Below are 16,065 nucleotides of genomic sequence, written 5' to 3'. Positions count from 1 at the left end.
TGTGCTGATGTTGCTTCCAGCGGCAGTTTGGAACTCTGTAGTGAGTGTTGCAACCGAGGACAGATGATTTTTACATTCTTCAGCACTCGGCGGTCCCGTTCTGTGAACTTGTGTGGCCTACCATTTCCACTTCACAATAATAGCACTTACTGTTGACCAGGGAAGCTCTAGCAGGGCAGAAATTTGACAAACTGACTTGTTGGAAAGGTGGCATCCCATGATGGTGCCACGTTGAAAGTCACTGAGCTCTTCAGTAAGGCCATTCTACTGCCAATGTTCGTCAATGGAGATTGTTTGGCTGTGTACTCGGTTTTATACACCTGTCAGCAACGGGTGTGGCTGAAATAGCCACATCCACTCATTTGAAGGGGTGTCCACATACTTTGTGTGTATATACAGTATGTGTCAATGTTTAGGAAAACATCACTTTACTCTAAAGCAATGAACAAGGAACTGAGTTTGTCTCGCTCTCTCTTCCCCAGTGGTCACTTTGGCCTGTGGCTGGATGAGATGCTGTACCTGGGCAGGAGTAGCCCCTGTTACACCTTCAACAACTGCTGCCTCTCGGAAAGAGACGACTTCCACGTCATGGAGCTGGAGGTGTGGACATTCTGGTGAAGACATGAACTCAACTCACCTCGCCTAGCAACACATTCTGACTCTCTGGCTGTCCAATCACTACATTAAACAGGACTCTAACACCATTCTAGAACAGGACTCTAGAAACCATATATTCTAGTACAATAAGTTGTTGGGTATACCTGACTATTTTGACTTAATTGTGTGGTTTTGGGCTGGAAGCTCAACTGTGAATATTCTGAACGTGGACCAAACTGTTACGTGGAGGGGTATTGGTGGTTTGGGACAGAGATTGTAGCCTCACTGCATTGGAAGACTTGTCCTGTTGCAGCCCCCCACTCCTTCCGCAGGTTGGTATGGTCCTCACTTTCAGGTGACTCTGCATTGTGGATATTGTTGTTCTATGGTGAAATTCACATTTCCTTCTAACAATGGATCTCCCCATCTAAAGGCCTGCCTGCATGTGAAAGCCTGCATTTCCATCCCAGCACAACTCACACTGTTATTCTGGCACCATAGTTTAAAATGAATGACTTCATTAATTGGAGGAACTGAAATGACTACCCCTTATTGCATATGGACCAACTTATATGAACTGGGGGGGGTGTGTCTAAACTTAGTATCTTTAGAAATTTTTCATTTTACCCACCACACACAACCCGAAATGTACTCAGATCTAATTTCTGATCAATGTTCACACAGTACAACACAAATAGACAGAATGAATGGTTATTAATGTTATAACGTCTTTATCTGATACTTTTTGGACACGTCGGTTTCATCCAGTGTTCAGCGCAAGCTCACTCAAGACTACTTTTTAGTAAAGATCCATTTTTATTTTTTGCAGACAATTTGCTCAAAAAGCTTATTTCAAGGGGATGACTCACCTCTGCAATGGCTAAATGTGCTGCCTACATTGCAGCACTTAACAAGAGGCTGATGGAGAAACAGAACACTTTCCTAAGATATGACCCATTTCAAAGTTTCACATGTACACGTGGTAGAATCCACAATGATTAACTTCTTCTTGCCTCTAAGTTAATTTTGTCAGATAATCTTTGGTGTAGTCACCCCTTGAGTTCTGATCTCATGGTCAAGGTGTTAAGAAATAACTAGTCAGTCAACATAAGACTGTTGGCTTTCATAAAAAAGTATTACATTATATATTGTGCCACCATACAGCTTTGTTTTTGGGTTTACATGACAGCTGTTGGCAACCTTGGGGGAACAGAGCGGGTGTGTTGCCTGCAGAAGCTTTAGCAATGACATCAGGCCCTACCCAGCCAACTTTGGACTTTCAGGCAAGGCCGTCACAAACTGCTGAAACTCTAGAGGGAACGACTTGCCCTGCCCCTCCAACAGAAATACAACTTGTGGTTCTTTGCATATTGCGAGATATAACAAATAAAACAGAACAATGCATTATGGTGCAGTCTGTTTTGATATGAAAATGTAGATATAAAGAAAAGTTTGAGCAAAATAAATCTCACTCACTTATGACATGATAACAGAAGGCATAAATAAGTCAAATTAATTAGCCACTAGTAGGTGAGGCCAAAGCAATGTTTGGAAACTGGCCACTGTTCTGACCCTGAACATTGTACTTTAAAATAGTTGGTAAGTAACAGCAACATTAGTGATTATAGGGAATGGGATTAGAAGCACGTTAACTTGAAATAACATCTACCAACTGAGTATTGAGTTTAGTTATAAAAAAAAAACAGTTGTCTAAAGCATGTCTTCAGAAGGGCTCAACTGGTATAGCGGCCACTGTCGTTTGAAGAGGTTGTTGTAATACTGATAATGTTGGATGCTAGTAAAACAACCTGAACAGCTGCCAGCACTGTAGGAATCTGATCTCTACACACAAGTTAGCTTTTTCCTTGATCATTATCCTTCACAGAGGAATTACTGTAGTTTTTACACACACACACTTTTGACCACCGTTCGTCTTTACTGTGCCAGGTGCTCCTTGGCTTTCTCCAGACCCTCTTTGAGGAAGTTGATGTACGTAGCAGTGGATGGGTCCTCGAACCCCCCAGAGAAGCTAAATGTGGCAGCTTCCTCCTCCGGCTTCATGGACGTCTGGTCCAGGAAGTAGTTAGCATTGATGTGGTGAACCTAGAGAATTTAAGTCATTAGAGATTCAAGTCATTTTCAACCCTCCATAGGCTGTTGTCATTTCCTCCAAACCCTTTTTTAAATTTGTTAGCTGGTTATTTAGCAATGCCCAGAATCAACAAAGTGAAGTATCCACTTAAAGGTTGTTGATAAACAACTGGGATGTTGAGATGGAAACATGATGGAACTGTAAGGACTTACGATAGTGCCGTTGGGCAGCGCCACCATCATTTCTACTGGAAAGTTGTATTTCTCCAGGTGTAGGCGGGCCCTCTGACTCTCAACCGGGTTCTGCTCGTTAGCCTGAGATTAAGAGTATTAGGATACATTACCACCGCAACAATCAAAACAGACAGCAGGACCTCGACAACAGATGGTGTGGAATATGTTCAACATTAGGTCACTTGAGACAAACTTTGATTTAGTAAAATGAACACTATCCATTTAAAGTGGTATCATTATTTTAGGCTTGAACCTTGAGGGTGAGCCAGTGGTGGCTGGTGTCACTTTAAATCAAAGGATGGGCTCATTGTCATATCTGGAATGGAACAAATAAATAGTTTCCATGTTTGACACCTTTCCATCCATTCCATTACAATGAGCTCATCCTTAGATTAAACTGCCTACCAGCCTCTGATGGGCTGAGCAATATGGGCCGCTCACTCACCTGCATGTCCTCCAGCTCTTTGACCAGGGACCAGCTGCTGACGAAGCTCTGGTTGAGCAGGGCCAGGACGGGCGAACTTTCCAGGACTGTCTCCCGGAGAGTCCGCCCAGAACCTGTGACAATGTGTTTGGAGGAAGCAAAAAGGTCAGATGCAAAGCTAAAGGCATTTTAATATTCAGTGCTCGAAAAGGTAAGGCTATGCTGGATGTCTTTCCCTAAGTCACTCACTTCAACCCCCCAAGATGACACCCCTTGACCCCCAGGTCCAGGATATACTTTATATTTTGTAAGTTCATCACTTAATGGCCCTAAGTGAGCACTAAGGTGGATTATCTTCATAGAGCAGTGTCACCTCAGCAGGATTGGTCATCTAGTGCCCCCCAGAGCAGGATGGAGTGCACCAGCTTGCTCTCTTCCTGCGCTTGCTGAAAGGCCTCCGAGAAGGGCAGGTATGACACCTGTGGACAATGGAAGAGATGTACACCATCACAATGGTGTGGAGTCTATCAAGTTATTTTTGAGAGAGCTTGGGGACTAACAAGTTGTGACCGAAGTTCAAAGGTGACTAGAACAATCCCCTAAATAGATGGGACAAAACTGAGCAGGCGTATTGAGCCGTACCTTCTTGAAGGGGTAGAAGGTGACCTCGAGGCGGCGAGCAGCCTCCTCGCGGCTGATCTCAGACGTCCAGTGGATGTCCTCGAAGACAAACTGGACAGGGTCGCTGCCTCCCCCTCGGCTATCGATAATATTCCCCTCCTCATCCTGGATGAAGGAGGGTGTGGATGGACCAGCGGCCCGCAGCTCCATCTGACAACACACACAGCGTTTCTTAATATGAATACTACCGTGCTCAACACTCTCATGCTACGAGTGCATTCTCCGAGGACGTTCTCTTGAGTACGAGAGTGTGGAGAACGCATAAAACATTCCATTTGAGAAGCACTCGTACTCCCCTGAATGCATTACCTCACGCTGCACATCCCCATTCACTGAACCTGCCTCCAGCCAGGACATTGGCAATAGAAACGAAACAAGATTTCCACAAAGCCAACGTTTTACTTCATAATTATCAGCTAGGTAGTTTAACAGGCAACGACGTACAACTATTGTTATGCAAGGTAGATGACTAGCTGTCCATTTTTTGTGGGTAGCTAGCTAGCCTGTTAGCCATATTTACTTACTATGGGCTTTAGATCTATGCACATGCCACAATTAACACAGTGTGTATTTATTAATGTATCAAGATAAAATATTGTCATGCAACATATGAGATGTGAATGGGCACCATTTCATTCCAAAGTCTGAGTTTATTTTCTCTTGCTTCAGCTAAAATATTCTCTGCCATTGATTTCAAGATATTTTGAGTCGTTTTTTTACATGGTTGTGTCATATTTCTGTGCATACTTTCCGTTGAAGCTTGCGTCGATGCATGCTTCAAAATATGTACAAATGGAGTATGCATCCGAGAAGTGCCCTTCGTGCTCCGTGTCGCATACTTTGATTTGGACTCATGCTCTGACAGTCCCATGCTCCAATTCGTGTGCTCGAAGCACGGTAGTATGCATATTGACAAAACACCCACAGAGATCCCATAACAAATACAACACATCCTACTATGTCACATTACACCAAATCAAATGTTGGTATGCCAGAGCATGACAAGGCACAGTAGCCTACCTGTGGCAGGTATCCAATGTCCACCTCCATATTACTGTTCTCAGTGGCTCCATAGAGCCACTCCATGTCCACATTCAGAGTCCTGTAAGACCGGGAGAAGTCAGTGTCTGCCATCTTACATTCACTTACGGATATATCAGTAGCATTACTATCATCCTAAAGGTCGACTCTGAATGGATAAGACACAAAGTCTGTAGACTATAGAGGTAATTCTGGTTATCAATAACAGAGTCAACCATGTTATTCACTGACCTGTCGTTGGGGACGTAGAGGGTGAACTGTCGGACGTGGGAGGAGTCCCGGGAGAGGACGATGTTGCCAGTGAACTGGCCCGGGGTGAACCAGAAGGGGAAGTCTGGGACATCATTGAGCTGGAACTCTGCATGGATCCTGTGGAGGTACAGGGGTAATAACATGGTAACTAGTTGTAAACTCAATGGACTAGCCTTGATGAGGAATCTCAGAGTTCTCTTACCTGAAGACAATGTCCAGATAAAAGTCACTGGCGGCTCGGATGCAGGCCACTGTTCCCTGAGGAGCAAAACGGGACTTGATGAAGGGCCGTGGGTGGAACATACTTAGCAGGGAGTGAATGAGAACCTGTGGGGAAGCAAATACAGTCACTGCTAGGTTCATGTATTTCCTTCAACAAAGTTGTGACAATTTACGTTTTCTACTGATACCGCTTGACAGACTATGCTGTAATATCATCTCATAGTCAAAGTAACACTTGGTTTTCGCCAATGATGTATATATAATCGCCGCCAAGAGTTTGAGTGATGAACAAGTGTAGTAGACAGTTAAAAGTCAAACGGAATATAAAATATCAGATAGTCACTTCCTAAGACTGTACCTCTTTTCCTCGTGGTGCAGGAGGGTGGTAGCGATTGTTTGGCAGGTACCCAGTGAAGATGTTGAGCTCACTCTGAATGACCCACCAGGTGTCCCCCACTTCCCCTTTGTTTTTGGGGGGCAGGAAGGTCCTGAACTGGCTGGCAGAGAAGGACATGGAGGGCACAGCAGGACTCTGCCAGGAACGCAGCCCACTCAGGGAACTATGAGTAACCTGGAGAAGCGGAGACTAATTGTGATATCTGAGGCTCTCTCTGCTAAACCTTGGACTGTCTATTTGAACCTTTTTCTTCCTTTTCTGTCATTTATCACCATAAGTCCTTTTATAAAAGCAACTTACTGGTAGGTCATCTTTCGAATCCACTCAGAGACACAGCTTTGAAAGCAGTAAAATGTTTACAAGGTAGAGTTATCTATTCTCTATTCAAACCATCCAGCTTATCCCACAGATCCCACAGTGTAAATCACAGGTAAGGCATCACTGTCATTATAATGTGAGTGTTGGGCTGGTCTACTCTTATTACCCCAAGGAAGCCATCCTTGCTCTTCGTCATTGTGTCAAGCTGCAGAGGCTGCATCTTGGCCTCCAGGGTTAGGGTCTCTCCATTGGGGTCATGGGTCACTTCCTCCTCAAAATCTGCTGGAGGCGAGATCCCTGCAGGGAGGCAGGCAAAAGGTCACAAACCAATGACTGTTTGTGAGCATTTGTGTTGGGTTTGTGGGGATGGAGTATTTTGGATTTGAATGTGTTAGGGTGCAGAAGAAGGCTGGTGGTGAACCTGTGAGTTTCTCTGCGACGAGTTTGAACTCCTCAGGACTAAGGTACAGGTCATGGTCTGTGTCCAAGGAGGAGAAGAGAAAGAGGCCCTCGGTGCCCAGTGCTTTCAAGGCCACTTCCTGTTGGAGGAACACAATAAGAGCTCCTTATTGTGTCTTACTGTGTTAGTTCTCACACCCCAGTGACATTCCTGGACAATGGCTGGGACAGATCAGAGTGAACCTTTTTAACACTAACCTCTAAGCACACTACAATTTTGAAAACATTGTTTTGGATAAAGAAAGCAGCTACAAATATATCAGTTTATCAAATGAGTGTACTTGAAATTAAACATGCCAAGGAAGTGAGGGGATTAGTTTCCCAAAAGAATGTTGTAACCTTGAGGCCCTTCTACACAAAAATACAGACTGCGTGCACTCTTATGGTAGCTCAATGGATGGAAGAAGGAGAACAACTTGTGAGCCAGACAACTATTTCTGTAAGTGGGGTGTTGATTGTGGGACCAGCTGTGGCAGACATCCAACCCCCCTAATAAAACGATTTTGGGTTAAAAAAAAATAAACAAAATAAAATAAAAAATAGTTTAAAAAAACGCTATGGGGTATAAAAGTGTTTGATCTCACAAAGACAATACGTGGCGGCACGCAAGGTACGTGTTCAATTTCTAAAACCTTCCCACAAATGTAAAATAAAATAAGCCCCATGATTTCAAATACTATGAATAACTTAACAGTTAGGAAGAAAAATAACTGCCATCAGCACAAGACTTGGCAGAGAAAATGCACTCTGCGCTCATTTCAAAGGTAATTCATGTTTTATATCACAGTCAATCAGTTGTGGAAAAAGTACAAAATGTTTATACTTGAGTAAATGTAATGATACCTTAATAGAAAATGACTCATAAAAGTGAAAGTCACCCAATAAAATACTACTTGAGTAAAAGTCTAAAAGTATTTGGTTTAAAATGTACTTAACTATCAAAAGTAAATGGAATTGCTAAATTGTACATAAGTATCAAAATGTAAAAGTATAAACTATTTTAAATTCCTTATATTAAGCAAACCAGACAGAACAGTTTTTATTTTTTAATTTACGGATAGCCAGGGGCACACTCCAACTACAAACAAAGCATTTGTGTTTAGTGAGTTGCCAGATCAGAGGCTGTAGGGATGACCAGAGACGTTCTCTTTATAACTGTGTGAATTGGAACATTTTCCTATCAAAATGTAACGAGTACTTTTGGTTGTCAGAGAAAATGTATGGAGTAAAAAGTACATTATTTTCTTTAAGAATGTAGTGAAGTAAAAGTTGGCAAAAATATAAAAAGTAAAGTAGAGCTACTTAGTCGGTGTTTTTTGGGGGGGTACTTTAAAATATTTTTACTTAAGTACTTTACACCACTGCAGTCAATTCAGATGCATAACTAAAGACATCTGCTGAACAAGATGCGTAAAACATGGATACAGATGTTGAACTTACATGACGTTTAAGTAGCTGTGAGTCCTGATAATATGTGTAACCAAAGGCAAGAAGGGGAACACTAATGAACATAAGCAATGTTGACATTGATCCAATGATCCAAGATCGCTTGGACCTGCCAGGCGCCAGTCGTTCACCGCCTTGAGATTTGTCCAGACGCTCATCCTCCCCCAAACTAGCTTTCTTGTCCTCCGGGATTATTTTATCCACGTCCGCGGCCATTCCTTGCTCTCGCCCCTACACAAACGCAGGCGTGCTCTCTAGAAAGACAATCGGCGCAAAGTACCTTAATCTATTGGAAATACAGCTACCAATTACGGTTCAAATGTACTCTACTCGGTAGAACTATCGGCGACTTCCCGATCGCTACTCTGTTGCAACCAACAGCTAGCTATTTCTGTATCGACATTAATTTCTTGATATTCTCATTTCCCACATCTCTTCTTCTCCATTCATCGAATACATTCCCTGAGGGGCAAGACAGCATTAAAGGGCCAGTGTGCTATTTTGTTATTCGCTGGAATATCTGCTTGGTTCATCATAACCATAATAATATGTAGGACTTGCCAGAGAACATTGGATGAATGGAAAGCCGTTTAAACATATATTCATATAAAACAAATATCTATAATTGTATGTTTTGATATCAATCATTCAAAAATGTATATCAATAAATTATTTTATCAATATCAATATTTCGAATTTTATATATATATATATATATTATATATATAAAACCTTTATTTAACTAGGCAAGTCAGTAAGAACAAATTCTTATTTACAATGACGGCCGGTTGTGATACAGTCTGGATATCAATAATTCCCCATAGGATTCAATGGAGAAATAATTCAATTATCGCCATAAAAAATCTGATTTTGTTATATAAAAACGAATTATCGATATAAAAAAGAATTCATTTCAAATTCTATAAGTAATTCATTATATCAATAATTGCTGGATTCCGAATATATTAGCATATACACTGCTCAAAAAAATAAAGGGAACACTTAAACAACACAATGTAACTCCAAGTCAATCACACTTCTGTGAAATCAAACTGTCCACTTAGGAAGCAACACTGATTGACAATAAATTCCACATGCTGTTGTGCAAATGGAATAGACAACAGGTGGAAATTATAGGCAATTAGCAAGACACCCCCAATAAAGGAGTGGTTCTGCAGGTGGGGACCACAGACCACTTCTCAGTTCCTATGCTTCCTGGCTGATGTTTTGGTCAGTTTTGATTGCTGGCGGTGCTTTCACTCTAGTGGTAGCATGAGACGGAGTCTACAACCCACACAAGTGGCTCAGGTAGTGCAGCTCATCCAGGATGGCACATCAATGCGAGCTGTGGCAAGAAGGTTTGCTGTGTCTGTCAGCGTAGTGTCCAGAGCATGGAGGCGCTACCAGGAGACAGGCCAGTACATCAGGAGACGTGGAGGAGGCCGTAGGAGGGCAACAACCCAGCAGCAGGACCGCTACCTCCGCCTTTGTGCAAGGAGGAGCAGGAGAAGCACTGCCAGAGCCCTGCAAAATGACCTCCAGCAGGCCACAAATGTGCATGTGTCTGCTCAAATGGTCAGAAACAGACTCCATGAGGGTGGTATGAGGGCCTGACGTCCACAGGTGGGGGTTGTGCTTACAGCCCAACACCGTGCAGGACGTTTGGCATTTGCCAGAGAACACCAAGATTGGCAAATTCGCCACTGGCGCCCTGTGCTCTTCACAGATGAAAGCAGGTTCACACTGAGCACATGTGACAGACGTGACAGAGTCTGGAGACGCCGTGGAGAACGTTCTGCTGCCTGCAACATCCTCCAGCATGACCGGTTTGGCGGTGGGTCAGTCATGGTGTGGGGTGGCATTTCTTTGGGGGGCCGCACAGCCCTCCATGTGCTCGCCAGAAGTAGCCTGACTGCTATTAGGTACCGAGATGAGATCCTCAGACCCCTTGTGAGACCATATGCTGGTGCGGTTGGCCCTGGGTTCCTCCTAATGCAAGACAATGCTAGACCTCATGTGGCTGGAGTGTGTCAGCAGTTCCTGCAAGAGGAAGGCATTGATGCTATGGAGTGGCCCGTCCGTTCCCCAGACCTGAATCCAATTGAGCACATCTGGGACATCATGTCTCGCTCCATCCACCAACGCCACATTGCACCACAGACTGTCCAGGAGTTGGCGGATGCTTTAGTCCAGGTCTGGGAGGAGATCCCTCAGGAGACCATCCGCCACCTCATCAGGAACATGCCCAGGCGTTGTAGGGAGGTCATACAGGCACATGGAGGCCACACACACTACTGAGCCTCATTTTGACTTGTTTTAAGGACATTACATCAAAGTTGGATCAGCCTGTAGTGTGGTTTTCCACTTTAATTTTGAGTGTGACTCCAAATCCAGACCTCCATGGGTTGATAAATTGGATTTCCATTGATTATTTTTGTGTGATTTTGTTGTCAGCACATTCAACTATGTAAAGAAAAAAGTATTTAACAAGATTATTTCTTTCATTCAGATCTAGGATGTGTTGTTTAAGTGTTCCCTTTATTTTTTTGAGCAGTATATTTATCTTCATTAACACTGAAAATCAATCAACTTCGATTCACCACTTTTTACATAAAGTACCATCACTCGCATGTGGTAGAAGCCGCTAATGTTCTGTGCTACTAACTTTTTTAGATGCGGTGAGATCGAGGCCCCCTGCAGACAAACATTTCCCCCCCTTAAAAAAAACGATCTATTGCTGCTCCTCCAGAGTCCAATAACGCATAGTGACGGTCATTATAACAATGTAACTAAAGTTGTATTCTCTGGCACGAAATCAATAATTACATGTGTATTTCATAACATCAGTAACTATTTTTCCCCTTTTTTGACATGATGTAAACTGTTAATGCATTAAAGCCAATTTATGCTTGCTCTGGCAATGCGATCTGGAGGGTCGGTAGAGGTTTTTGACACAATTGCGCATCCTCTGGAGGCTTGCGGAGGCCAAGTCGAGCTCCGTACCGCAACGCCTTGCGCCTCCCAAATGTTTTAACAATGCAGAGGACTCCATACAGCACCTCATTGACATGATTGGTTGACTGTAGTTGGGGGTCCGGAGGTCCTATATAAACACAAACTCACTTGACCACTTCTGTCACAAAAGTTCTGCGCTGCGAAGCATGAAAGCTCTGCCTTCTGCAGAGGCCGCATCGCAGTAAATGTTGTGAGGCCACTGCAGAGTCCAGATTGACTATTCTGAGCCTTTTACACCAGTCTCAACATCAACAATGAAGAGGCGACTCTGGGATGCTGGCCTTCTAGGCAGAGTTGCAAAGAAAAAGCCATATCTCAGACTGGCCAATAAAGATGGGCAGAAGAACATACACTGGACAGAGGAACTCTGCCTAGAAGGCCAACATCCCGGAGTCGCCTCTTCACTGTTGACGTTGAGACTGGTGTTTTGTGGGTACTATTTAATGAAGCTGCCAGTTGAGGACTTGTGAGGCATGTTTCTCAAACTAGACACTCTAATGTACTTGTCCTCTTGCTCAGTTGTGCACCGGGGCCTCTCACTCCTCTTTCTATTAGAGCAAGTTTGCGCTGTTCTGTGAAGGGAGTAGAACACAGCGTGGTACGAGATCTTCAGTTTCTTGGCAGTTTCTCGCATGGAATAGCCTTTATTTCTCAGAACAGGAATAGACTGATGAGTTTCAGAAGAAAGGTATTTGTTTCTGGCCATTTTGAGCCTGTGATCAAACCCACAAATGCTGATGCTCCAGATACTCAACTAGTCTAAAGGCCAGTTTTATTGCTTCTTTAATCAGAACTACAGTTTTCAGCTGTGCTAACATAATTGCAAAGTGTTTTCTAACGATCAATTAGCTTTTCAAAATGATCAACTTGGATTAGCTAACACAACGTGCCATTGGAACACAGGAGTGACAGTTGCTGATAATGGGCCTCTGTACGCCTATGTAGATAGATTTTTTTTTATGGACTGTCGTTTCCAGCTACAATAGTCCTATACAACATTAGCAATGTCTACTCTGTATTTCTGATCAATTTGATGATATTTTAATGGTCAAAACTGATTTTTCTTTCAAAAACATTTTCAAGTGAACCCAAACTTTTGAACGGTGGTGTGTGTATATATAGAGAATTCCTTTAAATCAACAAAATTTATATAAAAAATACAATTATTGCTATAAGAAATTCTATGAATTTATGTTAAAACGGCTTTCCGTATTGGATGTGCTTGTCCCAAAACATCTGTGGCTTCTTGCTGCTACAAATACATAGCTTTCTGACATTGGTGCCAATAATAAACACAACGCAACTGCTCAATAAATTGAAAGATACATGACAACACATTGTAAAATCCATGAAAGTGTTACCAAAAATGCTTCCTAAACACTGACGGAATGGTACTATAATTGGATTTAAGTGTGACGGTGAATTATAGGAGCACAAACTGCTTTACAGTAGCATTTCAACTCAAGTTACAATCTCAAGCAATTTATTGAGTTGGTCTATATAGTGTATTCTAAATTCAGAGCTATATTTAATGTTTTACGGGTTGCACAGGCATTGAATACAGACTGTATAAATATTTTGCATTTGTCACTAGATTGTCTCAAGCCTGCTGCCAGAATGACAAATTATTATTTTTTAAATGTATTTTACTTCACCTTTATTTAACCAGGTAGGCCAGTTGAGAACAAGTTCTCATTTACAACTGCAACTTGGCCAAGATAAAGCAAAGCAGTGCAACAAAGACAGAGGTACACATAAACAAAACGTACAGTCAATAACACAAAAGAAAAATGTCTAAAATAGAAACTCCATTTCCTTTTAGTTTATTATTGTTTCTGTCAACAAGTTCCCATTTTGATCCACAGACATTACATATTTACAGGTGCATGTACATATATGGGTAATGCATTTATGTAAAGCAATGTCCATAGTTCAGAGTCACCAAAAAGCAAGGCGTTCTTAAAGAACGGCAGTCCACATTCAGTCCATCTTCTCTTCCACCTCTTGTGTTTTCACCTCTACGGTTTTGTGAGGTATATAAGAACCCATACCTGCAGCTCTATCTGCTTCTGCCTGAGTGTAGGGTTCCTCCTTCAAACGCTTAATCCTGAACAGAGTGTTGGACAGTGAAGAAATGTAGCTGCTCAGTCATCAAAACATCATCAACATTCCCAGCTACAAAGTTATACTACTAGGGTGCTGGGGGGAGGGAGGCTGCGTCACAGGAACTGTATCCACATTTATTCAAACAGTTGTCTGCTTCAAAAGAAAAGTGGGGATCTTACCGTTTCTTGTGCACTTTGGTTTTAAAGTGCTCCTTCAGGGCTTTCAAGTCAACAAAATATCGTCTGTAAACAAAACACATGCACATTAAATTACGGCTTTCCAGTTGCCTTTTTTTTTTTTCCTGTGAACCTTTTGGTTAGATGCAAGAAAGAGCAGATAAGTGCTTACGCGCAATGTAAACAGTAGTGCTGGGCACTACCAGTGACATCATAGTCCACCTCCTGTTTGAGCAACTTGGCTGCAGCTGAAGGCTTCATGTCTGCATGGATTTGGTCCAAGTGCTTCGTATAATTCTTTGTCTTCCATGTCTTGCCAATACTCTTCTTCCTGGTACTGTTGTGGTTTCCGATCTGTTTGGATTTCCCCATGGTGACGCTAGGTGATACCTATTGGAATAATAAAATGGCTGATTGCAAAATCGTTGCTATTCTATTGCATGGATTAATATGTCCGCAGGCTGCTTTACGTTTACAAGCAATTTACAACAACATTGGCATATTGTCTGACTTGACTGTCAAAATTGCCATATGTTAAGTTTTTGACTTGATATAAACATTAACTAGCTAGCTATCTAGTAGTAGCTAAGTTAGCTAGCAACAGCAGTTACTGAGACAGGACCAGTCTTCTAATCAAACATATTAATCTACGCGAGAAATAACATTTTTCAAAACTAGTTTAACGTACCTTAGTTAAAAATGATTGCAATACCTTTCTGTAGTCATAACACAGTATTAAACTCACCCTGTCGATTATTTTTCCACAAAACCGTGCAGTTCGTTTTTTAGCTTGGCTAACTAGCTTGCTAGATTCTTTCACACGTGTTTGTTGACGGAATCATATCCGGGTCAACATGCTGTACCTAAACACGCCACTAGAGGAAGCCAGAACACAGTCCAAAATGTTATTAGTAGGGCTACATGTGTGAAAACGGGCGGTACAGCATGTCTCCTGCACGGAGCATCGGGAAATATACTGAACAAAAATATACGATTTTCCTGAGTTACAGATCATAAGGAAATCAGTCAATTGACATAAATTAATTAGGCCCTAATCCAGGGCTGCCAATTTTTGAAGAAAGCTTGGGGTGAGATTTGCTATGTGAATTTCATTACCCCCTGGCACAACCCCGAGAATGGAAAATGTTACTGCAATTCTACATCTTTTAACATGGTTTAAGCGTATGACCAGTGTGGAAAATAGAACAATTAAAAGCACAGGTCAAGCGTATTTAGGATGCTTTGAACATTAAATGAACCACTCAAAATTAGACAACTTTGTTACTTTGCGATTTTGGGGTGATGAAATTTAAAGTAAAATTGTAATATAATGGTTGAGGCAGTGGGTAACTAAATCATAGATTGCGGTCTCCTTGTCCATAGACCACTTTCAAGGTAAGGACAAAAACATTTTGTAACACCTCGCTCTTTAAAATAGGGCTGGAAGAAAATCATACTTGCTCTACAGGAGGTTTGGCCTCCCCTTAAGTGCTGGGTGTTTGAAAATGTCATTGTTATAACAATTCATTTCTCAAAATCAAATGAATAGCAATATTCATGTGGCTTATTCCTACTAGTTGAAGACCCTTGCCCTCATTTTACCATACATAAACATATGATGCATTTACGAGTACACCTACCATCTCTGCCTAACATGTGCACAATAATACAATTATATTTGATTCCTGGAGCGTTTAATATCGAATGCTTATTGGTATGACTTATTCAATAAGGTCCATAAATGGTTGCAAAAATTCAGCACTTACTAGCATTCATTTTCAAAGACAGCCATAGATTTCAAATATGTGATTATGCTGGCCAAATTAGGAAGAAATTGAATTAAATATGTGTGGAATAACAGTAGTGTTCTTGCTGACTAGCACAGTAATTACCCTATATTTTATTTTAGCCCACTGTTAAGAATGAGAATTGTTCCACTGATCAGAGAGGGGTTGGGACAAGTTAAGCAGGTCCGGGGGGGAATACAGGACAGAGTAGCAGGATGACGAGACATGGAACTGGAGACAGGCACCAGAGTCAGAACTGCAGCGGAGAGGAAAACAGAGTCAGGCAAGGAAAACAGGCACAACAGGATCTAATAGTAACAATGGCTAGAAACACTGACTGACTGACTGACTGACTGACTGACTGACTGACTGACTGACTGACTGACTGACTGACTGACTGACTGACTGACTGACTGACTGACTGAGCAGAGATTACGATCTGGCCGTGTGGAAGTGGCAGGGCTGAGTATTTGTAGAGGTCTTGATTATGGAACAGGTTGCAGCTGGTGGGGAACTGCTCTGACTCCAGCACACCTGTCTCCGCCCACACGATCACATACACACAGAGAGAGAGAGGGACAGGGAGAAAGTACTGGGGGAGTGGCGGCAATTCAGGGAGACACAGGATGAGCAGTAGAGGGCATCGCAGAAGCAGATGTGACAGTAAATAAATAATACAATCTCCTGAAGACAAGATTACATAAATCTGCCCCTACACCCTGACCAAATTATTTTTGTATTTATTGTCCCCCCTCTAGAAAAAAACTTACACTTTTGGTTCACAATCTGTTTGACAAAATTATTTTAATAGTTACCAAT

General features: G+C 42.2%; 3 protein-coding genes across 6 annotated transcripts in view; 1 reads left to right on the top strand and 2 right to left on the bottom strand.

The window, feature by feature from the left end:
* Nucleotides 1-2,001, top strand: part of si:ch211-15d5.11 (nuclear receptor coactivator 7) — a 29,878-nt gene extending 27,877 nt beyond the window's left edge. For all 4 annotated transcript variants that reach the window (XM_014128860.2, XM_014128715.2, XM_014128798.2 and 1 more), the window contains one exon: nucleotides 483-2,001. In XM_014128860.2, the coding sequence (XP_013984335.1) occupies nucleotides 483-618 (136 nt within the window). In that variant the 3' untranslated portion in view covers nucleotides 619-2,001. The remainder of the gene's footprint in view (nucleotides 1-482) is intronic.
* selenon (selenoprotein N) lies at nucleotides 1,312-8,645 on the bottom strand. The gene is made up of 12 exons (XM_014129048.2): nucleotides 8,157-8,645; nucleotides 6,679-6,796; nucleotides 6,424-6,554; nucleotides 5,901-6,113; nucleotides 5,523-5,647; nucleotides 5,300-5,437; nucleotides 5,048-5,129; nucleotides 3,989-4,177; nucleotides 3,720-3,825; nucleotides 3,368-3,480; nucleotides 2,902-3,003; nucleotides 1,312-2,700 (listed from the first exon to the last, which is right to left on the bottom strand). The coding sequence occupies exons 1-12, from the start codon at nucleotides 8,376-8,378 to the stop codon at nucleotides 2,533-2,535; spliced, it is 1,707 nt and encodes a 568-aa protein (XP_013984523.2). The 5' UTR covers nucleotides 8,379-8,645; the 3' UTR covers nucleotides 1,312-2,532.
* A 3,989-nt stretch (nucleotides 8,646-12,634) lies between these two features.
* On the bottom strand, nucleotides 12,635-14,293 carry znf593 (zinc finger protein 593). Its single transcript, NM_001140614.1, is given in 4 exon segments — nucleotides 12,635-13,284; nucleotides 13,463-13,525; nucleotides 13,632-13,849; nucleotides 14,205-14,293. Coding segments are annotated over 3 exon segments (390 nt in total). The 5' UTR covers nucleotides 13,832-13,849; nucleotides 14,205-14,293; the 3' UTR covers nucleotides 12,635-13,157.
* Nucleotides 14,294-16,065: the final 1,772 nt, after the last annotated feature.

This window comes from Salmo salar, chromosome ssa01 (assembly GCF_905237065.1).
Source record: "Salmo salar chromosome ssa01, Ssal_v3.1, whole genome shotgun sequence".
Taxonomy (NCBI): Eukaryota; Metazoa; Chordata; class Actinopteri; order Salmoniformes; family Salmonidae; genus Salmo; species Salmo salar.
Note: the sequence above shows the minus strand (reverse complement) of the source record. Positions and strands in the feature narration are given on the sequence as shown.